The sequence below is a fragment of the Myotis lucifugus genome, unplaced genomic scaffold, assembly GCF_000147115.1.
Source record: "Myotis lucifugus unplaced genomic scaffold, Myoluc2.0 scaffold_91, whole genome shotgun sequence".
Taxonomy (NCBI): Eukaryota; Metazoa; Chordata; class Mammalia; order Chiroptera; family Vespertilionidae; genus Myotis; species Myotis lucifugus.
This window is the reverse complement of record NW_005871139.1, coordinates 3,803,043-3,828,901: the sequence shown is the minus strand read 5'-3', so window position 1 is coordinate 3,828,901 and position 25,859 is coordinate 3,803,043. Positions and strand designations below refer to the sequence as shown.

General features: G+C 50.0%; 2 protein-coding genes across 3 annotated transcripts; both read right to left on the bottom strand.

The window, feature by feature from the left end:
- GPD1 (glycerol-3-phosphate dehydrogenase 1) lies at positions 1 to 14,911 on the bottom strand. Of its 2 annotated transcripts, XM_023756349.1 has the most exons (11): positions 14,785 to 14,911; positions 10,694 to 10,868; positions 10,131 to 10,308; positions 9,213 to 9,353; positions 8,473 to 8,611; positions 8,355 to 8,382; positions 8,130 to 8,242; positions 7,216 to 7,442; positions 6,884 to 6,990; positions 5,804 to 5,896; positions 1 to 411 (listed from the first exon to the last, which is right to left on the bottom strand). In XM_023756349.1, the coding sequence occupies exons 2-11, from the start codon at positions 10,732 to 10,734 to the stop codon at positions 378 to 380; spliced, it is 1,101 nt and encodes a 366-aa protein (XP_023612117.1). In that variant the 5' UTR covers positions 10,735 to 10,868; positions 14,785 to 14,911; the 3' UTR covers positions 1 to 377. The 2 variants fall into 2 exon arrangements, with proteins under 2 accessions (XP_023612117.1, XP_006091606.2); XM_006091544.3 differs by lacking the exon at positions 8,355 to 8,382 and having other exon boundaries at positions 7,216 to 7,449.
- SMARCD1 (SWI/SNF related, matrix associated, actin dependent regulator of chromatin, subfamily d, member 1) lies at positions 13,727 to 25,859 on the bottom strand. Its single transcript, XM_006091542.3, has 13 exons — positions 25,533 to 25,859; positions 24,754 to 24,941; positions 24,420 to 24,462; positions 24,203 to 24,325; positions 23,600 to 23,722; positions 22,185 to 22,308; positions 20,890 to 20,969; positions 20,182 to 20,343; positions 19,993 to 20,090; positions 18,424 to 18,559; positions 16,736 to 16,858; positions 15,545 to 15,646; positions 13,727 to 15,417 (listed from the first exon to the last, which is right to left on the bottom strand). Exons 1-13 carry the CDS (start codon positions 25,707 to 25,709, stop codon positions 15,364 to 15,366), a joined length of 1,533 nt encoding a protein of 510 aa, XP_006091604.1. The 5' UTR covers positions 25,710 to 25,859; the 3' UTR covers positions 13,727 to 15,363.

The following is a 25,859-nucleotide window of genomic DNA, read 5'->3' as shown; positions in this document are numbered from 1 at the left end:
CACATGACAAAATATTTAATGCCTGTGCATGTGCCTCCCTCTGTCCCAATTCCTGCTACAATTTGACAGCCTCCTTAAACTGGCAGTTCCAGAGAAAACATGGGCACTTATCCCCAGCAGGACTTGAAAACCATTAAGGCCCTGGTTCTCTTGATTTGGGTGATTGTAGGTGAGCTCTTTCCACAGCATGCCTCAGGCCTCTCTGGTCAAGGAAAAGAGCCCCCCAGTTCTACAGGACTCCTGAGGTCTTCTGTTCTTCTGCAGCCTGGCGCCGGGAGCTGCGCCGCTGGAAAAAGTGGTAGGCTCGAACACTGCAGAGGTAGCCCCCATACACAGTAAGGAGCATCATGGAGGTGGAGAAAGTCTTGTAGCCAATGTCAGCTAGTTGCTTGGCAGTTGGCATGTCGTCCCCTACAAAGAAAGACTGAATTTAGACACCAGGATAGGTCTCATGTGCCCAGCCCACTTCCCTGTTTAAAGCCATTCCATAACTTGTGCACCCTGCTTAGTCTGTCTACTCTATTGAATGGCCCCTACATGGATGCAGAGTCTTACAATGGAAGACAACGTTTGGGAATTCTAAGTTTCAAAAGGGCAAATAAAATCTACATGAGACACAGACACACAGCTGGAACCAGGTGAATCTGAGTGACATCACAGCTAACACCTCACCCTCCATATTTTTGGAAAGAAGTGACTGGTACGGACCACCCAGAAATGTTAACTGGTACATTAAGCATGCATCAGTTTTTCTGACTAACGGGCAATTAATGGAGGTAGCCAGGGATTAAACATTAGCAGTAAATTATTCTCTGTAGGAGATCAAATGGGAACCTTCTAGGCAATATCCAATTTATTTTCCCATAAAAACAATCTTATTCACGGTGGTTAGGTTCCCAGGTTAGACCTCAAGCATCTGTTTAAGCCATAATATTCCTGAAATAGTGCCAACCTTCCACAGCATTAATTCTAAGTTCCAAACACAACACAAAGCACCTATCCCAATGGCTAAAAAGAAACGGAGTCCCCAGCAAATTGTTAACTCACATTTGCATGAGATAAATTACTTCTAATTTAACCATTCCCTGGATATTCTGAGCTAGAGAACAAGAGAAAGTCTAGCATGACAATCTCTCATCCTGAACAAAACGTTCCTCAGTTTGGGACTATGAATGTGTTCTTAAACTCCTCTTTGTTGAGGGAACTGAAATTAAAAGACTAGCTGAAATGAGTGAGAATACATTTCTTAAAAGTCAAGAATTTGGAAGAAGAAAAAGCTCAGGATTAGCTGGCTTAGGGAGTCAGGAGTAGGGTGAGATATAAGTGCTTCTCCGAGTGAGTTCTAGGGGCTGAACATTTCCTTAGAGCCAGTCCTTGAAGGTGGACCCCAAGCTGAGCTGAGGCATAGCTTCCTTGAATTATAATTCCAAATGACTCTCAATAAGGTCAGAGGAAGAAAACCAAATGGCACAATCTCAAGATGAGGTTATCTGAGCTTCGAAAGGACCGCAAGCTGTGAGACTGAAGAAAACACACACGGAGAGCAGAATATTAAGAGACTTGCAGACCTTCAACCTCCCTCTTACTTCTTCTTTCCCCTCATATTCCCCATAACCCTGGCCAGATGCTAACCACTTTGAGGAGCTGAAGGAAGAAGGCTGGAAGCATTCACTAGCCAAGAAACAAGATGGTACAGCTTGGCTAAAAGAGTGACAGAAGACTTAATAGACATGATTTTGGTATCTACAATCTCACTTCCTTCTCTTGTCTAATCCAACCTAAGATTGTTCCTATTTTCAAATTTTAAAAAACTCTTCGCATACCCTGAGCTAAGACAGGATGTAGAAAAGAAGACAGATGCAGAAGTTCAAGAAGATTTATTAACTGAATGGATTAGGGCAAAGCTGAAAATATCTCCAAGTTAGGAAACTGTTAACAAATAAGAAGAAGAAACAGGTGTGTGCACCAGGGTGGTGGTCGCACTGTCAGTCAAGAAGATCATGAGCTGGGTTTTGGACACCTTAAAATTAAGACGCTCAGCACAATATTCAGGTGGTGATGTCTATCAGGCAGATGGATATGCAAATCGGGACAGCTCCTGGGAGGTAACAAGTGACACCAAAGCAGAGGATAAGACCAGAGAGAGGCCAAGGAAACACCAGTTTGAAGAAGCAAAATCATTAGGGAAAGAAAGTAGGAAGAACATGCCAGATATTTCTGGGGGGCTTTTTCATTTAACTATATCCCTCTTCCTGCTTGAAAGTCTCTGCTGCATCAAGTCCTGCATTTTTCAGGTGCATTGGGCCAGAATGAAAGTTGGGAACCACAACTGCAAAGTTATGTGCCTTGAAGGCTGGTCAGATGGGAATAGATGACTAGGTCACAGGTAAACCTCAAGTAAAAATTTAGTGCACTGAACTGGAAGTCGTTAAGTAAAAAGCAAATTCTTAGCCAGGACCCCAGCAGGGCCAGGAACGCTGACCCCCCAAGGTCAGAGCTACTGGAGTCGGAGCGGGGAGGGCCAAGAGCCCCGCTGGAGTCAAGGTTTGGCAGGACCTACAGCTGCAAGGAGCTTGTTGGGCTGGACGCAGTGCAAATCGCCTCGTCCGCGGTGCAGGATACACCGGTGACTTCAAGGGCACGGAGGATGCGGTCAGCACAGGCCGGCCGAACTGGCGCGCCTCAGCTCGCCCCAGCAGACGGCGTACCTGGGTGTTGCAGCTCCCTCCCGTCCAACCGAGGCCTCCACTGCCCGCGTCTCGCCAGCACAGAGCGCGCAGCCTGACGCAGCACCCGACACAAGGGTGGCGGCCCAGGAACAACCCTAGACACTGAGGTGCTCTTGGTCAGGAAAGCCACCTTTCCTCCCTCCCTTCCACCCGCCCGCCTACCCACCCAATTACCCTCTAGGATACGACTCCCAACGCAGAGAGTGCGCACCGCGTGCCGGACACTGAGGCGGGAGCCCGCGCCGCCCGCGGCCCAGGCTGGGTGCCGTCCTTGAACTTCCGGCTTCCGGCCCGGCCACGCTTACTACGCATCCTCAGACGAGCCTCCCTTTCCGAGAGGCCCATTGGATTCTGGGGCTTGTAGTCATTCCCCATGAGAGAGGGTCTTTGGTCACTCAGACTCTGGAACTGGAACTTTTAGGAGACTCAGCCACGAAAGAAAAGACGGTCTTTCCCGCGGGCTCAGTCAGTCAGCCAATCCCCAGCCTACGGCGCAGTGAAGTCTGCGGTAGCGAGGGGGGTTCCCCCGGGTCCGCCCTCCGGAGCTGAACCTCGCGCCCCCTCGAGCCTGGAGCTGCCCTCTACCCGGTGGCCAAGCGCAGGTAGGAAACCGACCCGCACCGTGAGGCCTGGGCCCCGAGGAGGCCGCGAGTCCGGCCAGGGCCAGCGAGTGGGCACGAGGACTGTTTCTGCCCCGTGTGGCCTCCGCAGGTGACCTCTCTGCTCGCCGGGCGCGATGAAGTCCCAAAGGCGCTCTGGGAGGGGAGGAGAGGGTGCCCCTCGGGGCAGGAGAACTGGGCGGGCACTGCTGGGGGCAGGGAGCAGCTGGGAATATCGAGGAGGGCTTTCCTCTTTTTTTAAAATGTATTTTTATTGAGTTCAGAGAGGAAAGGTGAGGAAGAAAGAGATAGAAACATCAATAATGAGGGAGAATCATCATTATTGGTGGCCTCCTGCACGCCCCCGACTGGGCCCGCAACCCCGGCACGTGCCCTATCGAGCCCTGACCCCCTCGTTCATAGGTCGATGCTCACCACTGACCAGCCAGCTGGGCAAGGAGGGCTGTCTTTTTTCCCTTTTCCTTGCGGAATAAATGAAAACATACAAACTACCACAATGCACTGAAGCACCTTCCCCAACTCGTTTCTGGAAAAACCACACTTTATTGGGTAGACAAATAGGCCTGATTTGAAGGCCTTGGATTCAGTAACTGTGGAGGGAACCACAGCAGGCAAAAGTGTTTGACTCTCAGGTGGCAGCTGCTGAGGCAGGGGACGGTCGGTCTGCCCGCCCTTTGACCTCCTGTGTTCAGCCAGTGCCCCTCACTGGGCCGGCCAGATCTGGGGTCTTTTTTTCACTGGGAAGAACGTGAAATCTCAGCAGCTGGGCACTGAGAGGAGCCTGCCTCGCTGGTTAGGCCGGGAATAAGAGAGTTAACACGGTGCTGCCAGCGCTAGTTATGTGCCAGGTGCTGCCACACAGGAAGCTGAGACCCTCTGCTGGACTCTAGGAGCATCTTGGGCCCTCGGGGGCTATTTATAGCCAGGAGCCTAGGCTGCTGACCTGGACATTCCCTGCTGCCACCCGTCCTGGAGCCAGGCCAGTGTCAAGCACACTCCTCCCCTCCTCCCTTCCTGTTCTTCCCTTACCCAGGCGGCCGGTGTGCTGCAAGGACTTTTTAAAAACATGCAATACCTGACTATTTAGTCAGGGCCACTGACCTCTTTTCCCTGAAGTTGTCAAATAAAAATCTGACAACAGCCAACACAACAATAGTCGTCCAGTGTGAATGATTCAAAACTACCTTTTTTTTCTTTCAGATTGGCAAAAAATATATATTTTCGTGTGCCACAGAATTTTAGTCATTCGTTTATGTGTGCCATGAAATGAAAAGGTTGAAAACCACTGCTTTAGGGGTAGGGTGCTTTTCATTCTTTTCCTCCTCGTTTCCTAGCTCTTAGAGTGCTGATACATACCTGTGAGAAGGTGTGTATATCAGATGACAGAGGGCTGGCCTTGGAATGTCAGGATCCACCAACATGGGGCATGGTCACCCTTCCCTACCCCTGATCAGCTTTGGGCCACTCTCTGGCCACCTGGCTCAGGCTTTGGGAGAAGGAAAGGGGTGGAGCCAAGGATGTCCTGAGGAGGTAGCAGGAGGAACCCAGCTGAAACCTCCCCTGTCACTAGAGCTCCTGAGAAGGGAGGCAGGGCAAATGCAAAGGTCACAGGGAGCAGAGATCTGAGCCTGCTGTGGAAAGGTGCAGCTCTGTCAACAGATTAAGTTCTTGCTCCTCAAAGAGGGTGCTGGCGGGGAGCGGGAGGGAAGACTTGGAAAGGTCACGCACTGTGGGGAGGAGCTGGCAAAAAAACTAGGAACCAGGAAGTCCATGGGGAGAATGACAAGCCCCAGGGCCAGAGATGCCAGCCTGGTAGCCACTGTGGTGCCAGGGCAGCCTGGGGGAGGGGAAAGGGAATGACCAGAGGTTTCTGAGGACGCAGATGTTGCTAGGAGAAGCTAGAAGGGGGTTGAGATCTTTGTATTTTGTTAACAAACACTGAGATCCATTGATGCTGTGCAGGGCCTGGCAGAGGTCAGACAGAGCAAAGGAGTCCCTATGTCAGCTCAAAAGCCCAGACCCCTCTCTGACAGCCCTTGCCTCATCCCTCTTGTGGCTGAGATAGTTCTTTAGCTACTTAACTGGGCTTGGGGACAGGACTCCTGTTCTGTGTGAAGCAGCAGGGGGCACCTATTGCCTTACTTCCTTCTCCCTGCACCACACACCCAAAGTAGGCAGCACTGGGCCTTCCCAGAGGACAGGGAGAAAGTGCCACATCTGGAGAGGATCGAGGCATCTCCATTTCTGCTGAGATGTGGCAAGAGGCTGCAGGCTGCTTGGTGGTTCAGGGTCTCCAGACAGGTCGCTGGGCCCTACAACTTCCTGTCGGGTGAAAAGCTGAGAAGAGGCTGCTCTGTGGGGGGTCCCAAATATCTCGGTGGCCAGGTACACAAGCTTCTGCCTGTCTCCACTGGGGTAACGAAACTGCCTGGCCTGGGCCACAGCCCTGCTCACAGATGTTCTGGATGATTCTGCAGGCAGCGGATGAATTCACCCACGGGCTGGCTCTCGTAGCATATTCTGTACACAGCCATGAACAGAGGGAACCTGGAATGGGGAGGGAGAGACCCAGCTTAGCCTCCTTGTACATCCTCTAACCCCCACTCCCCATCCCCTCCTAACCCTCTACTCTCCTACTCTCCCACCTTGGAGTTCAGGTAGACTCTGGCTCTCAATTTCCAGTTGCTGAGAATTTGAACTTCCTAGCTCTGGGTTTTAGGGTCAGGTTGTTAATTGCCTTGCTCCCTATCATATTGAACTGGCCAACATGATTCCCTGAAATTGTTTTGATCCAAGTGGACAAACCACTTAACCTCTGTGAGCCTCGGTATCATCAACTGTAAAATGGGGCCAATGTGAGAAGCACTGAAGTGAGTATGTTTTCTATGAAGGTGCTTCATAAATGCCGGTTTCCTTCTTCTCATCCTCTTGCCCAGGCTGTTTGCTTTACCAGGAGGCTGACTCTGACCAGCCATGAGCTGATCCTTTGAGCCTGTTTCATTCTCTTATTCCAGGATTCTTTCTCGGCCAACAGAGCTCTGCTCTGATCAGCCCATCACCCCCTCTTGTCTTTGTGCTTTACATAAAGCAACACCTTGACATAGAGACTGTCCTCACACCTCAGCACCCAGGACAGTATTCAGGGACAGAGGGTTGGCTTTAGGTGAGCAGCTTAGACTCGGGATGATAGACAGAAAAACAGGACAATCAGGTGAGCTTATTCCTGCTGCCCCAGAGTTCCAACCCCCATAGCAGAGAATGAGGAGAGAATCGAGGGAGGCTATGCAGAGGGGTCGAAGCAGTGTGGTATAAAGATCACTAGACTGGAAGGAGTTCAAAGACCATGAACTCCTAGTTGGGGGACAGTGGGCATCCAGACTCTTTCCAAGCTCTGGTCTCTGTGTCCGTTAACATGAGATAACATTTCCCTCTCTGCCCACTTCACAGATTGAGGAGGGTTCAAGAAGATGAAGAATAGGGAGAGCACTTCTGGCTGTGGTTCCCTCCACCAGTGGGGCTGTGGCAGACACTTACTTATCTAGCATGCCCTTTTGTCGGAGGATGCTGTGTAGCTCCCGGGCTGTCTGGGGCCCCTGTAGCTTCTGCCCATTCAGCATCTCTTTCTCCAGCTGCTCAATGGACTGTGAAGAAAACAGGACAGGTGGATGGAAATGGGAGAGGAGGATTGTCAGTGTGAGGTTGAGAGTCGGGGGTTCTGATGAGAGGTGGAAGGTCATAGAGGAAAGCAAGGCTAGCAATGTTTACAACAGCTTAATGTTTGTGCTCAAGAGACACCTCAAGCCAGGTTCCTCTACCTTGACACCTCTAAGGCACACCCTCTGTTCTCCATTCTCCCCGGTGCCCACCTTTCCTGTGTGGGCAAAGGCCTCGGCCACCTTGCGGTTCCGCCCTCCGTAGCAGGTAGTGATGAGGTCAGCGACACCACAGCTCTCCAAGAAGGTGGCAGAGGACACAGGGCCCTTGCAGAAGAGCTTGGCGAAGGCGATCATCTCCATGAGGCCCAGTCGGATCACCGCTGCCTTGGTGTTGTCGCCAAAGCCCAGCCCATCGCAGAAGCCAGCCCCCACGGCCACTACATTCTTTGGAGAATGGAGGTCATAGATGAGAAAGGATCCCCTTCTGCAGGCCCCACTTACAGCCCTCACCACCTGCCTCATGCTGCTTCCATCAGCCATGACATGCCCACTGAACAAGTGAAATATAGTGGGTGGCTCCGCGGCTAGTTCCACCTCGTGGCTTTCCCACTTGCTGTATCTCTTCTAGCCTGGGCTTATGCTTCCTGGCTCCCCAGCTCTGCTCCATCCTTCATCCTTGAGGACATTTACTGAAAATCAGTCTTCCATCCAGCTGGCTCCCCCATCCATGACATCCCTGGTATCCACAGCTCTGTCTAGGTCCAGAGTTCTAGCCATCAGTCTGTCTGGGTGTTCTGGACATCTGTTCTCCCATTAGCCTGAGTGCTCCCCCAGAGCATCTCCTCTTCTCCTTGGACCACCCCCTGGAGCCAGTGACAGGGATGTCCCACAAGAGGCTATAGGGAGAAAGGAAGAAGGGGGTCCCCTGTCCGATGATGAATAATCAGCAGGCCTAAATGATGCTGGCTTTGCTCCTGCAGTTCTTCCTATGTGTATGGGATTTGGTGGGGAATGGGAGCAACTGCCTATGAGTGAGGGCCTGGAGTACCAGTAACCATGTATAGCTAAGCCAGGCCCTCTTTCAGGGTCTTCTCCCCACCCCCTAGCTGCTACATCCCTCTCACCTTTAAGGCCCCACAGATCTCTACTGTGTCCACCTCTTGCACCACCGTGATGCGGAAATTGGGTGTCTGCATTAGCTCTTTCAGAAGCTGTCCCTGGGCCTGGTCCTTGCAGCCTAAAATGGAGAAGGGCGAGGCTTTAACAGAGGACTCTTGACTCTTCTTTGCACACCTGCCCTAAGCAGGACCCAAAACCCTTTCCCTGGGGGTGTCCCAACCTTCCCTCACCTCTGATGCTTGGGTCTTCTTCCTTTGTCTGCCTTACGGGGAGAAGATGGCTAAGTGGGTTTGGGGGAGGGAGAGTGTGGAGCTGCTTTATGTACGTGGGTTGTGGTGGGGCTCTCACCAATGGTTGTCTCACAAAACTTCTCATCAGCCACCTCGTTGGCAATGTTGGCCCCCATCAACACATTCACAGGGATGCCAAGCCGCTCCCCAATCACTTCAGAGATGAGCTTCAGCCCGTTGGGGCCCTCGTCTATACCCTGGGCACAGGATGGAGGTCAGGCCAGGTGCTCTTTATGCCCACTGAGGGCTTCCCACCTAGAAATCCTATCCTTTCCAAATCCGCTGTTCATCAGTGTCCCTGCCCAAAGGTCCTGCTGCCATCCCAACCCAGCCAAAGCTTGTGGTAAGGAGGGTGATGGCATATGAAAATGAATCCATCTGAAAACTCCTCCAGCCCCTCATCAGCCTGCCTCTCCAAGGCAATGTATCTCCTCCATATTCCTATACGACTCACTTCAAGTTCCCCAAACAACTTCCATCCCAGTCACTGCTCCAAACCAACTTCTCTTTCACATTCCTCACACCAGCCTGCTTCTCACACCCCCAGCTATCCTTTGGACACCTCCTAAACTCCCCAGGACATCTGCCTCCAAACCCATCTCTGTCTACTCCTCAACCAACCTCCCCTTCCCCGTGGCCCCCAACATCTCACTGTTTCTCAAGCCTCCCCAAAGCCACTCCTTCCCTCTTTCCAGAAAACTCTTGGCCTACTTTTGCCATATTCTCTTCTCCCCACTTTACCCACCCTGAGCCCCACAACAGTTAGCTGCACCCCCATCCACACGGTGTCCCTGGCACCTTAATAAGAGACATCCCGATGGCGTTTGCCTTCAGGTGGCCCTTGAGCTGATCACAGATCTTGCTGATGAACTGATGGGGCACCACAAAGATCAGGATGTCCGCATCCACTGCAGCCTGGACCACATCTGGGACAGCCACCTGTGGGGTGACCAGTGTTCATGGGCCTGATAGACTTCTCCTAGCCCCTATGAAACCCCATTCAGTTCAGAAGATCTAAAAAACCAGAGTGAGGCTTGTGGGGGAAAAAGAAGACCAGTTTGGGGGTTGAATCTGGAAGGGCTAAACTTGGAGGAATACGACATTCTATTCCTTCCCCCATAGCCACCATTTCCTCGCTGCTCCAGTTTTCCTGGGCTCTTGACTTGGAAACCTCCTCCCAGCACCCTCCTAGCCTTTGGCTGTGGGACAGTTAGAGGCCAAAGGAGACCTGAGCTTGGCAGGAGGAAGAGGCCAAGTAATTTCATCACCCTGCTCCTTAGGGTCCCTAACTGGGAAGGGAAAGCGCCAATTTTTCTGCTGTCTTTTCTGGGGAGTGAGCCATGTGGATTTGACCTTAAGTCCAAGGAGCATCGTCCAAGTCTGCTAATGACCCAGTGAATAAGTAACTGGATTAGAGCCTGAGGCAGGCACTACCTGAACCCCAGGACTGGGAGCCAGAGATCCTGTCTTTGGTTGCCACAGAAACCAACTTCCTTGTCTTCTCTTAAAGGCCTGGGAGTCCAAAACGGGGGAGGGGGCATTCAGGTTCTCCTGTTCCAGAAAGTGCCCAGGGAAGCAGTTTGGGGCTGCGCACAGGAGTGCCTGGTGCCTGGAGCAGCCTTCCTGAGACGCTTCCCGAGTCCAGGTAGCACCTGACATGTCCCCCTTCAGCAGGAGGCAAGCAGACCTCCCTCCCTTGGAGGGTGCGGGGCTCACCACGTTGGAGGGAAGCTTGTGCCCGGGCAGGTATTTGACGTTTTCATGCTGTGTGTTGATGATCTCGGTCAGCTTTCGGCCCCCGACGTCTTCCTCGAACACCCACATGGTCACCCGGGGGTCAAAGTGTGCCAGCTTGGCTGCATTGCCACCCACAATCTTGGCGATGGCTGAACCCCTGGTAGGAGAGGGAGCACAGAAGTGGGGGTGTGGTGGAGGAGTCGTGGCAGGGGAGGGGGCAGTGTTCCACCTCAGGATAGCACAGCAGCCCACCAGGTTATTTACCTTCCTGTCACCCCCACCCCCAAACCCAAGCAGCTTTCAAGCAGAGAGCACTTGAGGCTCCCTTCCTGTGACGAGCAGGTGCAGGGCCAGGGCCAGGCAGGGGCCAGGGCGCGTTTGGACACCATCTGTCCTCCGGGGGGAGGCACAGAAGAGAGCAGCAGGGATGGGAGAGGAATCAGAGGGTATTTTCTACCCACTGTCTGCCTCCTGCCCACCTAGGCCCCTAGGTACTTGGGGGATCCCCCTTCTTCCCCATACCCCTCGACAGAGCCACTTACCAGTTGCCAGAGCCTAAAATGCAGACTTTCTTGCCAGCCATGGTGCCGCGTTTCTGCCTGAGCCAGCTGGTTCCACACTCCCAGCTCTTCTCTCCGCTAGGAGCATATAACTCTGCCACACGTGGGTGCAGCCAAGCCCCGCCCTCCAGGGGAGGCAGGCGCCTAGGGAGACAGTCTGGCCGAGCCAGGGAAATGGGAGAAAGGAGTAGAGACAGGTGGGGAACTGGAATGGGGCACAAACCAAGCTCCACTTTTCCTCAGGCTTGCCAGCTGATGGTGTTGGCAGGCTTCCTTTGGCCCCAGCTCAGTCCCCCGTACCCCGCTGCCACGGTCTCATTTCGGTCTGCCAAGAAATAGCCCAGATAAAGGAGCAAGTGACGCCCCCATCGCTCCCTCTGTCTTGCAGCGCTAGAATGTATTATATGCAGCCCTAGTAGCAGATACAGGAATGTTTTCTTTTCCAAGGTATATGCCTAGTATACCCTCCTCCCAGGACTCCAAAAAGCGCTCTACATTTTTGTCCTCTAGCAGTGACAGGGACCACGTCACTGGCCCCACACTGGCTGCAGTGCAGGGCTGTGGTGAGTGGGTGTGGGCCCACTTTTAAAGCTAAGACCACACAAAAGGTAAAGGCGCGCTTGGGGACAACCCAGCCCAAGAATAAGAGACCCCAGGAGCCCTGACAGACAAGGTCATCCTGGTTACCCACAGTAGTCCTCTCAGGGACTCACCAGTGGGCCTCCTCACCTCAGCCTCCCCACCTGAATGCCTTCCAGGAAGGGAGGATGGGAAGGTCAGAGTGAGAGGCTCTGATGCCCACAAGTGTCCTTTTGCGACTCTGGGCTTGAAGACAGGAGAGAAAAGAAGGGGCCGGCGTGCTCACTCTCCTTGAGAGGCTCTCAGCACCCGTCAGTTCTTTCTTGGGGTTTTAAACCACCACACTCGGCTCCCTCAGTTAGTGGCTAGTTTGCAGAAGCCAGAAAAGGGGAAAGGAGGCTGGATCGGAGGAGCTGTGACCTTTGTGAGAGCTTGTTGGCCTCAGATGCTGTGATTGAGTAAGTGGGGTGTGATTTGGAGGGGAGGGGAATGGAAGCAGCTCTTGCAGCAGTTCAGGGCTCTGTTATCGCCCACAACCATCTGTTTGACTAAGAAGGGGAGCTCTGGTTTCTAGGCTGATCTGAAGAGTGAGGTAACGGGCCCTAACACTCCAGCTGTCTGTGCACCTTGGCCTAGAGGGCAGAGACCATTGTGTGCTCACGTGCTGACCTCCTGGGCTGGCAGACTCCTAAGTGGGTGTTTCCAATCCCCGGGGCCACTGTTGGCTGGTAATAGTGATAAACACTGGGCTAGAGGGGAATCTGTGTGCAACCACTGGGTAAGGGTAAGTGGGCATGAGGTCAAAAGCAATGGTTTCCTGCCCAGCCAGAGTGGCTCAACTGAGCGTCAACCCATGCACCAGGTCACAGTTCAATCTCCGGTCAGGGCACATGCCCAGGTTGCAGGCTCGATCCCCAAAAGAGGACATGCAGGAGATCAATTTTTCTCTCTCATCCATGTTTCTATCTCCCTCCCCCCTCCTCTCCAAAAATCAATAAAAACTTTTTTTTTTTTTTTTAAAAAGCAATGTTCTATGGGTTGCCCAGAGTTCCCATAGGAGAGAACATACAGTCAGTAGTTGTTTCCCTTAGGAACAAAGTTGTACCTCTTCAGAGCCAGCCTCACACAAATCACTCCAGTATTGCACTGGCTCTGAGACAAGGCACCAGTGCCAGGCTGCCAGCTGGGAGAACCGATTATGGGTGATGGAAGAGAAAGAATGCTTCTGTCCTTAGCACATGATGGGAACCCCAAAGAATGGATATTTATGCATAAAATAACCCCATTGTTTTTCCCTAAATTCTTCCATCTCATTATGCTCCTGTAGTAATTTTAGTGTGGAGACAAAGAATTTGTTCATTTATACAGGAATAAAGAGTGTGCAGAGATCCAGAATCGGCTTGTCATAGAAGTTATCTGTATCACTAGGCTCATCCCAAGAGCAAACTGTAGATTTGCTTGAAATTAGTAAGGGTTCATCAGTTATTCATTACACATGTAATTAGCCTGGGTAAAAACAGATGCTATTTCAATGTCCTTGACATAAATTTTTTCCACTCCAAGTTATCACCCACATTCCTGCTTTCCCTACTGAAGTTTGATAAACCCCCAAGTTCCGGATTAGGAGGTGGTTCTATCCTTGGTGGGTCTGACTGCAGACGGAATACTCAAGTGTTCCCATCCAGCTTTGGAATGTGCTTGCACTCATCCTATGTTCTAAACCCCCTTTTTGGGTAGAACCAAGACAATGGCACAAAGGAGGAAAGTAATGAGCCACCAGTTGGGAAGCAGGTACATTATGCTGGAAACTAATGGGAACATCAATCCTGAGCAAAATCTTCCAAATTCTGTCAGTGAGGGGTTGGTTGTCTATAGTGTGAGGATGACAACACGGCAAGCCTTTCTATGCTGATCTTAGGAACTGAAATCGTATTCAGGGCTGTGAAAGCGGGACTGTAAAGAATGGCAGGCACAGAGAACAGTTTTAGCTGTGCAGGCCCTGGCCCCAATCTAGACAGGAGCCCTGATAAGTGGAACTCCCTTAGAGGCGGCTCAGGTTCATTAAGCCTAAGGGATCACAGGCACCCAAGGACCGTGCACTTGAACCAACACATGGGAGCCCTGGGAACTCAAAAGGACGAGGGAGATGTCAGAACTGTCTTATTAGTACTTTCCCATCGGGAGCTGGAGACAGTGAAGAACCCAGGAATCCCACCAGCCTCTGGCCTGCTTGGACCCCTGGGGCTGACAGTGAGCGCTCAGGTGGGGACCTGAGGTCCACAGGTAGAAACCTTTTTTCTACCACATCCCCAGCACCTAGCAGGTGCTCCATAAATAGCTGTCAAACAAAATGCACAAACACCATGCGCACGGCTAAAGGCACTGGAGAGAAAAGCTCAGGGAAGAGCTCTCCCTCAGTAGGTAAGGGGACCCATCCTTCAGAAGATTCTTTTATTAAAACTGGGTGACATCGATAAGGGGACAGTACAAAAAAAATTTTGGTCCATGAAAAAAAACATAATTCAGTTAATAAAAAGTTATCTTTTACAGGGACACTGTGTAGGAGTGCTGAGCTTCCTTCTCATGGTTCCAGCCCCAAGAACAGGTTGTCCAGTGTCACTGGGGAGCTTTCAAGGGAGGGGTAGGATAATAGCAGGAAGAAGACAGGGAGAGAATTCTGTCCCCAATGTGGAACAGGCAGGGACACCGGGCTGGGGGATGTGCTCGCAGGAGCCTGAGGAGGGGTGGGAAGCAGGGGCTTTGTCAGTTCTGTGGGTTGAGCCCATGCGAACGGAATTCCCCCTGTGCCCAGCTGTCTCCCACCCTGCTGTGTTGAGTCTGCGAGCCTGGGATATACTAACTCGGGGTGATACACCTGGAAGAATCTGAGGCTCTCATGGAAAGATGCAAAACCATCTCAGTTCCAAGGGGCCAAGATCACAAGGTCCTGCTGCTACCTGAGGGGCCTGAAGCTTTGAGGGCAGGGGCTGGGGAGTCACCATCCTGTGAGGCAGGGAGGAAGGAGTCACAAACCCAACTCAGAGCTCTTCTGCAGCCCTAGGCGCTTTCACTCCTCAGTGCCCCAGAAGTCACCAGCAGGTGCCAACTGGGCAGACAAGGGGCAGGAAGACAGAGGTGGCCCAGGGCTTTTACCCGTTTGACTTTAGGCCTGTTTCTCCATGAAGGGATGGGGGAGGCAGAATGGAGTAAATGAATGAAGCACACCTCCAAGCAACAGCAGGAAGGAACAGCCTCCACTAGCAATGACAGTGCCCAGGTTAGATCCCTGGGGCTCTGACAGGGAAAGGCAAGATTCCCCACCCAAATACCCTGGGTTAGGACGCAAAGGAGGGAGTCCTAAAAAGAGCAGCTACAAGGAGTATGCTGGGAGGGAGCAATCATTAAAGAACAAACTCCAATACTGATGTGGCCCCCCTAGGAGGGAGTAAGAGAAGCACTGAGACAGCAGGCCAATCCAGAGACTGCAGACTGACCTGGGCCTCAGTGGAGCTTGAGAGCCAGGGTTCCTTTAGTACTAGAGGGCAACAAGTGAAGGGAGAGTTTGCTCCAAACCTGTGGAGGGAAGGAAGGACATTGGATTCTGTTATCAGGAGAGCCAAGATCAACTAGCTTATAGAGTGCCCCCAGGCCTGAGTCTTGGAGAAAGGAATGAGGCTCCCAACTCCTCGGTCTCTGAAGGGCAGAATCAGTGTTGCTGGTCCCCTTGAAGACCACCTGGCCTTAGGCCCAATCCATTCAATGCACTGATTACCACTACAGGTTCCCTCTCTAATACTATCTAGAGGTCCTATGTAGACCAGGGGAGGGTAGAGGCACCTGGGAACTTTGTGGGGCAAAGGGAAGCTGGGGGTGGGGAGGGATGGGGTGGGAGAAGAGGGTCATAGGTATCTTGTAAGACAGAAATATGAGACCCTCTCCATTCTGGTGTTGTCCTTCAACCAACAGCATCCCCTGGAAGGTCCCAAGCAAGACCAAGGCAGGTGCTATGAGGCAGGCAGCACGGGCCCAAAATAAAGAATCGGTGCAGCCAAATCAGGGCTGTGGGAGAGGCCCTATGTATTTCGGATTCCCAGGGCTTGCTCTAATTCTTGCCGTCTCTGCTGCACCTTGGAGTAGAAGTGGAAGGAGTAGAAGATGAGACAAACCAGGAGTAGGCAGCTAATACCACTGACCCTGCCAGGGAACAGACCCCTTGCCTTTTGTCACTTTTCTCTGTGCAGCCCAGGCACCTACCTTGGAGTAGAAGTATCGGCACACGGCCTCCTGAGCCCAAGGCTGGAAGTAGAACTCAGCTCGGCGCTCTTCCTCTGGGTTGCCCACCACATCGGTCATGGTCTGAGGGAGATGGCAGGGAGTAGAGAGAGAACAGATTTGTTTCCTTTCTTTATGCCTATACAGACTGAATTGTATTCCCCCAAAAGATGTCAAAATCCTAACCCACCCGTACCTGTGAATCTGACTTTACTTAGAAATAGGGTCTCTGCAGATATCAAGTTAAGGTGAGATCATTAGGGTAGGCCTAATCCAATATAACTGGTATCCGTATAAAAAGGAGAAATTTGGACACAGAGACAGAGATGTGCAGAAGGAAGAAGTGAAGACAAATGGAGAATACCATCTGCACACCAAGTACTGCCTGAAGCTACCACAGTTAGCACAGGGGCCTGGAACAGACCCTCCTGCACAGCCCTCGAAGGAACCAACCCCTGCGGACACCATCTTGATTTCAGAACTGTGAAACAATAAATTTCTATTGTTTACACCAATTTGTGGTAGTTTACTACAGCAGTCCTAGCAAACTACTAATGTAACACCCACAGTCCCCCCTGCAATCATCAAGTCATTGCCTGGCTCAGGGATTCCTTCTGGAACTCTTGGTCCCTTGCTCCTCTGCTCAGCCTCTAGAAGAGTAGTCAGTCACCACAGGATGGCGAGAACTACGGGAACATTTCACACATTCTGTGCTCCTTCCTACCTTCTTGCCTGGGCCTCTGCTGCTCTCCTCGCTGGGAAATACCAAATTCTCCTTGAAGCCTGGGCCAGCTATTTGAGTCTTATCTCCCTTTTCCTTTTTATTATCTTACTGATACTGGTGAGATCCAATAATGTCTGATATGGTTTATTATTTTTCCAATCACAGCCTAATTTCCCCAAACCGAATGCAAGCTGCTTTGAAGCAGAGATCTTTTCCCACCTGTATCCCCTATGATATGGTGCACAGTGACAACAAAAAATGCAAATGCAAGATAAACACTTGATGATTCTACCTCCATTTCCCTACTCAACTGTCAGACCCTAGAATGTGCTAAAGATAATCTGGTCCCTCACTTACCCTTCTGGCTCCTCTACCAGATGTCACAGAAAACATGCAAACATGTGCCTCACTGAACTGAGTCCCTTTGCCACTTTCCTAGGTATTTTTACCTTGAGGTCCCGGCACTGGGACTGAAGCCAGTCATTAATGAAACCCTGAGGGTCTCTGGCAAAGCTCAGCATGAACTCCCGCTGGGTCTTCAGCTGATTGATAGTTTCTATTGTCTCATGGATCTGAAAGGAAGAAGGAAGCTCATAACATTTTCAAAATGGGGAAAGGCAAAGTTAAATGGAAGACAGTGTGGACATCTCCTGGTGCCACTCCCAACCTCGTACAGAGCTGCCTAGAAATGACACTATTGCCCAGAGCTCCAACTGCTCGGCCCTCCCCTTTCTCTCAGGAGATAACTTGCACTGTGCTCTATAAACCTGATATGAGAGAAGTTTTCCTTTTAGTCTCCAGTGCCCATTCTGGGGGAAGCTACATGGTGAATACTTAACCCACAGCACAGATGGGTCTAAAAACACTCATGGGTAGAGAAATAGTACAGAGGGCTGTCTCCAAAGTTAGGGTCCATGGATTTTTTTTCTCCGCCTTCTTCTCTTATTCTCCATACTTTTCCTGGCAATTTCACCTACTCACTTGTCTTCCATTACCACTGACAGGGTAATGAGTCCCCAATCTGCAAACTAGAGTCCTTTTCCTAAACTCCAACCAATCCAACAACTTGGATTGCACCTTAAACTCTGTAAAACAAATTCACTACCTTTCCTCCAACACTTGCTTCTCCTCCTGTTGCCAGTCTGAGTGAATACCACCACCCACCCAAACTAGAACCCTGGGAGTCATCCTAATGCCTCCTTCTCCCTCACATCTCACCCCACGATCCCCATCTAAAGAGTCCAAATCCCTTCAACTCCACTTGGACACATCTCAAATCTGCCTACTTATTTCCATCCTCACTGTCTGTACCCTCAGTTTAGACCCTCCACATATCTCACATGAATTACCACATCGGCCTCCTAACTGGGCTTCCTGCCTCCAAGTCTGCCTCTTAAAATCTGCTCTCCACCTTCCTGCCGGTGATGCCTCGAAATGCAAACAGCCCCTCCAGTCTTCAGGACAAAGTATTAACAGGTGTTTCCTACACGAAAGCTTGTTCATGATTATGCTCTACTTTCCTATCCAGTTTCCTTTCCCAAACGTCCCATCACAGGCACCTGGAGCTGTATCTAGCACACAAAGGACATACTTCTTGAAAATGCTAGGCTCATCTTTGGACCTGCACACACTCTGCTCCCTTTCTGGGATGTCCTCTGCCTCCTACACCCTAAGCACCACTCTCTTTTCTCCCCAACTGTTCATTTCCACTCTGTCCTTCAAGATTTCGTTGGGGCATCAACTCTTCTGGGAAAGCCTCCCTGTTCTCCTTTTTGGCTTTACTTGTAGGAACTATGTCTATTAAGGTTAAAGATAATAAGATAATAACAACAGTAGCAGCAATTATTTGTTTTTATGTGCCAGGAACAATGACATGCCTCTACATGAGTTGTCTAACTTAATCCTTACAGTAAGCTTATGAATAGTCTTTATTTCACATCAGAAACTGAGGCTCAAAGCTATTAAAAGGTATAGCCAGAATCAGAACTCATGTATGTCTGGCTCTAACCAGCACCAAGCACAGTGCCTGACACATACTGGGTGTCAATACATTTTTGAATACCAAGAATCAAAAGGCAGCCTAGAAGCTGTGATAGAGGGCTGGTAGCACCCAAACTACCCAGGTAGAAGCACCCACCTTGTTGTCTAGAGTAGCAATCTCCTGCTGGCTGGCAGTAGACAGTAGAAAAGAATTCATCTGGGTCTTCAAAGTATCATCCACTTCCACATCAATGTCATAACAAGCCGTCTTTTTCTGATCATTTGGGTCAACACTGGGGAGGAAATCAAAGGGGCCTGGTAAAGGGCTTGTCTCCTAAGACTTAATTACACAGGGTCAAAAAGATGGCTCAGGAATGAGGGGAAAGAAGTTGATTGCAAAACTCCTTTTGGGTGTGATGGGAAGTGTTCTGGATCTTTCTTGTGGTGGTAGCTACAGGGTATTACACATTTCCCCAAAGTCATCAAAATATACTTTGAACAGGTACAATTTATTGTATATGTATAAACCTCAATAAAGTTTATTTGTTTAAAAAGTCAATGGTAAAAATTTAAGTGGTACAAGAGATATCCAGTGAAAAGTAGGTTTCTTCCTCCACAAGGAAAACCACTACTGTAGTATCTTGTGTTATCTTTCTGCCTGTTAAACTAAAATTGACCCTGAAAATGAATTCAAATAAAACACACACCACACAAAAAAAGTGCTCTAACTTTAATTACAGGAATATAGAACAGACCAACTTCTCCTAACCCAAAGTATAGGTAACAGGAGTTACTCCTAGCTGAGTGATGGTTCACAGTCTAAAGAAAGGAAGGCCTTTATTGGAATTAATACAGAGTAAGGGTAAGAAGGCAGAGAGACTATATCCAACCACAGAGACATGCTGCTTTGAGGAGGAAGTACCTTCCTTCATGTTATATGTGCCTAAAGATGCCTTGCTTATCCATCTTCTGAACAAAAAAGTAGATGGAGGGCCCTAACCGGTTTGGCTCAGTGGATAGAGCGTCAGCCTGCGGACTCAAAGGTCCCAGGTTCGATTCCAGTCAAGGGCATGTACCTTGGTTGCAGGCACATCCCCAGTAGGGAGTGTGCAGGAGGCAGCTGATCGATGTTTCTCTCTCATCAATGTTTCTAACTCACTATCCCTCTCCCTTCCTCTCTGTAAAAAATCAATAAAATGTTTAAAAAAAAAAAGTAGGTGGAGGTCATGGAGGTGGAGTGTCAGACTGGAATGCCCTACCATCCAGAGAAAAGATGGTAGCCCATCAGCGATGAACTGGTAAATGTCTAAAAACGGATTCTCCAAAGAAGAGGGAAAAAGCCCTGATTTGTAGCATTTGTCAATTTCTGTGGTTTAAATATTCCCAACATGGTTGATTTCAAGCTGCCAACATTACATCACTGATCAAGGAGCTGGGAAGAGCTGTGCAGTTACACATCATTATATAGTACTTCCACCAGACAAACACAACAGACATAAGTAACCTTGAAAACATAGATACTAATAAAATAATTAGGAAATGATGAATTTTTGAGTAATATTCATTTTAACATCATATATTTAATTCTAAGTTTATATAATTTAATTTTAAATAACAGCTATGTTTAACAACCTGCTTGCAAAATTCCTGAAAATTTGACAGTTGGCTTGTGCAAATTGGTACAAGTCAGCACCAGTACACCACTACCTCCCATACACATGCTTACCTGATGACATGGTTGATGATGATGGGTTCTGGTGGCATAAGCAAGGCGTGGAGCCTTTGGGGGATCTCTGAAAACTTCATACGTTGAGACTCAAAGATCTGTGGAAAAGGGGAAGGGGATAAGAAGTTGGCATCCTGGGTTCAACTAGGGCTACGGAGGACTCTAGCAAAAGAATGGGTCCTTTCTTACCTGCTGGAGGTACTTGTCACAGATGACAAACTCCCGCTCATGAGGGTCCTGGAGCTTATGTGTCTTAATATATTGCCACAGTGCTTGAATGATCACTGGACGGGTCTGGGTGTGGATGCCCAGGAGCCTAGCCAGGCGAGGATCTAATTTAAACTGGGGAGGCTGCAGAACATAGAGATGAAGCGAGTGAGCTGGGTCTATATGCATTTTGGGGTGTTTAGCATGACCATACATTCAAGTCATTCAACAAGTAGTAATGTAGTGTTTTCTCTGGGACAAACACTAGGAGAAATTCAAAAATGGCTAAGACCCTATTCCTGTATCTAGGGAACTTAAAGTCTGGTGTAATTATCCACAACTAGACTTAAACTTTAAAATGTCAGACTGCTGCCCTAGTTGGTTTGGCTCAGTGGCTAGAGAGTCAGCCAGTGGACTGAAGGGTCCTGGGTTCGATTCTGGTCAAGGGCACATACCTTGGTTGTAGGCTCGATCCCTAGCCCTGGTTGGGGCTCATGTGGGAGGCAACCAATCGATAGATGTTTCTCTCTGTCCCTTCCACTCTCTCTAAAAATCAACCTGAAAATATCCTCAGGTGAGAATTAACCAACCAACCAACCAAATAAAAACAAATAAACAAAAATGTCAGACTGCTAACGAGATGTGGCTGTGGCTGTGAAAGCCAGACCCCCTCACGTCACCATAGCATACCTGGTAATCCAGCATCAGCAGGACAGTACACCGGACATTCACGTCTCCTGGCCGCTTCACCTGGAAGCCATCCTGTGCCACTACAGAGAGGAAGATGTCAGGGGGTGCTCTCCCAGAGGAAGAGCTGGGGTGGGAGGGAAGAGCTTCTGTAATGACTGAAGTGACTTTGATTACTGAGGCTACTGGAAAAGAGCAATAGCATGAGTTTATTTGTTTTTTAATTGCTTATGGCTTTGGGATTATTATCTGTTTAGTTAGATTAACCTTTTAATTCTTACTGCTCAGGGTCACGTTTAAATTAGCCTAAATTTCCAGTGATCATTTTATCTACACGATGGATAGTACACATGTGCATGGTAAAATAACACAACTATCATTTACTGAATACTTACTATGTATGAGAGTATTCTAAGACATTTACTTGGATTATATCATTAATTCCCACAACATCCATAACAGATAGGCACAGTTCAGCCTATTTTGCAAATGAGAAAACTGCTTAGAAGAATGAAGCTTGCCTAAGGTCAAATAGCCAGTAAGTAGTGGAGCTGCGATTTGAGATCTGGGGTGTCTGACTCTACAGTCTACATTCCTAGTCACCACCATGCTTTAGTTAAGCATATTTACAAATTTGTATTGATTCTATGACTTACTTCCCTTATTAGATGGTAAAGACCTTCCCATGTCTCTTAATGGTTGAGGTTAAGGGGCTACAGGTTAAGTTCACTTGGAATGTTGGACTGCCTCATTCTGGTTTTGACTGTATCCCAAAGAATACTGTTGCTAACATGGCTTTCAGAACATTGCATAATCAGGCATTATAATAACAAATTCTTAATTTTGGAATGCGAATCTAAACAGAGCAGGGATCAAAAGGAAGTCCCAGATCTATAACAGTAACCTTAGCAAAGAACAGAGCCCTAACAGTTAGCCCCCCTAATTAGAGAATCTACTACCATGAAAAAGTATGAATGATGTATGGTTAACTATGTCTCAACCTTGTTAATAAGCAAGATACATGTGGCATGTAAAAACCTGGCATGTAAAAGAGGCCTCCATTAGAATTTCCCTTGAAAGTGGAAGGAACAACCAAGATAGTAACATTAAAAAGGTGAGACAAGTCAGACTGCAACAGCTAGTGCCACCTGGAGGTCAATGTGCAAACTACAAAGGTGGTACTGTACCCCTGGGTAAGTCTTTATTTTTTATTTATACCTCCCCCTCCCCCTAGACATTAAAGTTTGACTCCCAAGTCCATCATCCTTCAGTCAGAGTCAAAGTCTAGAGGGCAGAACTACTCACTTCTACCAGATGGTTGTCTGGCCCATACAGGTCTTTGTCCAGTTCGATCACCAAGGATTTAAAAAAGGAAGAGAACTTCCTCTTTTGTTTGGTGGCATCATATTTGGACAAGGCTGACTAGAGGAGAGAAACAAAAGGTCATGTTAGAAAAGCCCAGAAAAAATTCCTTGAGACAAAGTCCCATAAAAAAAAAAAATGGACCCAAATAGCAATGGGAAAACTCAAAAATGTCTTTTGAGCCTGATGGGGTGGCTCAGTGGTTGAGTGTCGAACTATGAACCAGGAGGTCATGGTTTGATTCCTGGTCAAGGCACATGCCTGGGTTGCAGGCCTGGTCCCCAGTGGGGGGCATGCGGGAGGCAGCTGACCAAGGATTCTTTCTCATCATTGATGTTTCTGTCTCTCTCTCCATCTCCCACCCCCTCCCCCAAAAGGAATAAAAATATATATTTAAAAAATGTCTTTTGAGTATCTCTTAGGAAATGGCAAGGTAGGTGTCTGTGAGTATTAAACAAGTCACAGTAGCAACAGAACCCTGAAGAAGCAGCCTATATTATGTATAGGGTCACTGACTTAACTTTGTCAAGTTAAGCCAAACCATTACACATAACAAAGCGAGTCTAAACAGAGAAAAGTCTGACTATAGAGGGGAAATGAATCACAGGCAATGAACAGCCAGAACAAAAGCAGCTTTATTTGGGTAGAATGACACCACCAGCACATGGGCTGGATCTATAAAGAGAAGGAGGCTCTGACACTGAACCCTGGTTCTCCTGCAAAAATGCATTCACATTAGCTTGCCTGTGAATAGCTAAAAATAGAGAGCCAGAGAGTATAGGGGAAAAGTGAGCTTCCCCAAGGAGCTTCTGGGTAGGAAGTTTGGGGGCTATCACTTGTCAGCTGATGCTCCCCATGAAGCAATCAAGGGCCTGTCAGATAAATCTGCTCCACTTAAACTGCGAGATGTCTCCAGTGAATGTTGGGAAGATAGAGATGCCACAAGGGGAATCAAAGACCTCAAGAACTCAGAGAGGAAAATATGGCCTCAAATTCTAAGTGCAAGCTCACTTGAAAACACACACACACACACACACACACACACACACACACACACCAGAATACTCTGCACATACTGCTAAATTCAATGGCCAGTAGCATCAGGAGGACGGTAGTAACAAATCAAATCCCAGGACAATAAGGTTCTCGATATGACACCACAGTGAGGGCCAAGCTGTGGGAGCCAACACAAAGAGCCATTGTCTTTAGCACAGGGAACACAGCGACCCCTCCCCCGCTGTTCCCAACAGGAGCTGTGAGCCCCAGTCAGGCTTCCTGCCAACCAGACAAGACTGCTTGCTCCCAGCAGCTCCCACCCTAGACACAGACCCGCGGTGGACCTTGAACTCACATCCTCCAGGAGCCGTCCTTCTACCCGAAGCTCCCAGGAAGCCACCGTCCCTTCCCCATCCTCGGCATCTGACTTAGCCGGATTGAAAGTGTTAGAAATGAAAATTCGCAGCTTCCGTTTTTGCTGAGGAAGGCAGAAACAGGATTGATGGTGGGGCTTCAGTGGTTTGATGTTGAAGACAGGGTCTCCCCAAACCCCAATATTATTCCTAACAGACTGGCTTAGTGTCTATCCAGTACCTAGGGTGGGTGGACAGAGATTCCATCTAGGAGTACAGGCCATTGGTCTGAGTGCAAATGTATATACTGAGATGCCAGGTGGTTAAAGTCATGCAAGGTGCCAGTTCCTAGGGTGTCAGAGTAGTTGTAGCAAAAACATGGACAAGGTATAGTATATTTCTGGTGCAAGAGACATCAAAAATCCCTCCCCTTTTGCTGTTTTGTTTTTATGTTCCTAATGTAAGTCTCAGTTGGTAGGTAGATGGGAAAGATGTAACTTAAATGCCAAGGAGAGCTGTGCTGTGTGTTTGATTTCTCATCCTAAGCCTGTTGCAGGTTCCCGAGTCCTCTCTTTGGTTGTCTGCCTAGTGTACTCCTGTGTTACCTTGATGGGACGTTTCAAGGCCTCCTGTATATCTAGCCGCTTCCTCATGATAGTCTGGTCCAGTTTCCTTTCAAAAGCCAAGAGATCCATATAGGCCTGGGATTCTGGTACCAGTTCACGAATCTTAGAAACAGAAAAATATCATGTGGATAGAGAGCTGACCATCTCTATTCTCAAACTCACCACACCCTCAAGAAGACCTACAGCCTGGACTCACCCTTTGAGGTAGAATTTTGTCAGCCATCTTCTTTTTCTTTGCACTGTTCAAGATAAATACTGTTATCAGGTTGGGATGGAACGAACCAGAACACGAAGACAGAGTGTCCGCACCCCCATTTATAGTAAAGTGAAGGGACTGCAAAGATTTTCTCAAATCAAAGACATTCCCTCACCACCACCCCCGCACCCCCCCACCCCCCCCACAAACACATGAGGCATCCTCCAGAATAAGCACATTCTGCTGACACAGCACCGCCATTTCTTGGTTCAGATACTCCCTCCCCCACCTCCCCCACCTCCCTGTCCCTCCCTGCCCCCCATGGCCATCTTACTTGTGGTTTCGATTCTGGACCGCCTGCTGCTGGACCTGCTGGACCTGCTGAGGAGCGGGTCTCTTGCGGGACTGGTCCATCCCTGACTGAGCCAGGCCAGGTCGGACTGAGGGGTTCCCCCCATAGCCAGGGGGTCCCATGGAAGGTCCCTGAGGTGTCATGCGGCTGCCTGGCAGCATGCCTGGTCTCTACAGAGGGGAGAGGACCCAGAGATGTCATAGCTTCCCCTGCTGAGCCCACCGAGAAGGGAAACGGGGGGGATTCTTGGGCTCTTTGAATGAAGCAAGGCCAGTGGGGGGGAGCGCAGGGGGCGGAGTACAATGGAGAGCCCTCTGCCCCTTTGAAATGCAAATCACAGGAGCTTCCTCTGCTCCAGTCGTGATTCCTAAGAAAATATCGCTCCAAAGTAGGAATCAGGTTACACTCAAATCCCCCCTCGTCTACTTTGTATCGGACACACCGGGCATCTCCAGCTCCGACAGTGCTGTCAGCTCCTCTCCGGGGCTGGTGGTGTGGCCCTAAGGCTAAGCCCTCATGCCTTCCAGGTCTCAGCTGCCCACGTCGGGCCCCTCCACCCGCCCGGAATCCACATCCTGACCCCGCCCCACGGAAAACCATGCCCCCGGGAGCAGGGTGGAGAAGCTAACGGCCTCCCCCGCTCTCACTCGAGGCCCCAGTCCTCCCAGGAGCCCCTCCTCCTCCTCGCCCCGCCGCTGTCACTCCCCGACCCCCGCTCGGCTCCGCCCCGGCCCGCGCGCCCCTCCTCCAGCCCCGCTCACCGGATAGGCCGCCCCGGGCATCGGGGAGCGGTACAGCCCCTGACCCGGCGCCGGGCCCATTCGCACGGGAGGCCCCGGAGTCCCGCCCGGGCCCAGGGCAGCCGCCGCGCCCGCCCCTCCTGAGGCTCCGGCCCCGCCGCTCGGAGCCACAGACTGGAAACCCGCCCGGGCCGCCATCTTCCCCGGAGCCGCTGCTGCAGCTGCACAAAGAACCGGAACCGGAACTCCCCCCGCCCCCTGCGCGCCCCCCGCGCGCTCGCCTGTCCGCCCGGCCGGCCGGCCGGCACGGGAGGCTCAGGGCAGCGAGACTGTGGGCTAGAGGGGGCA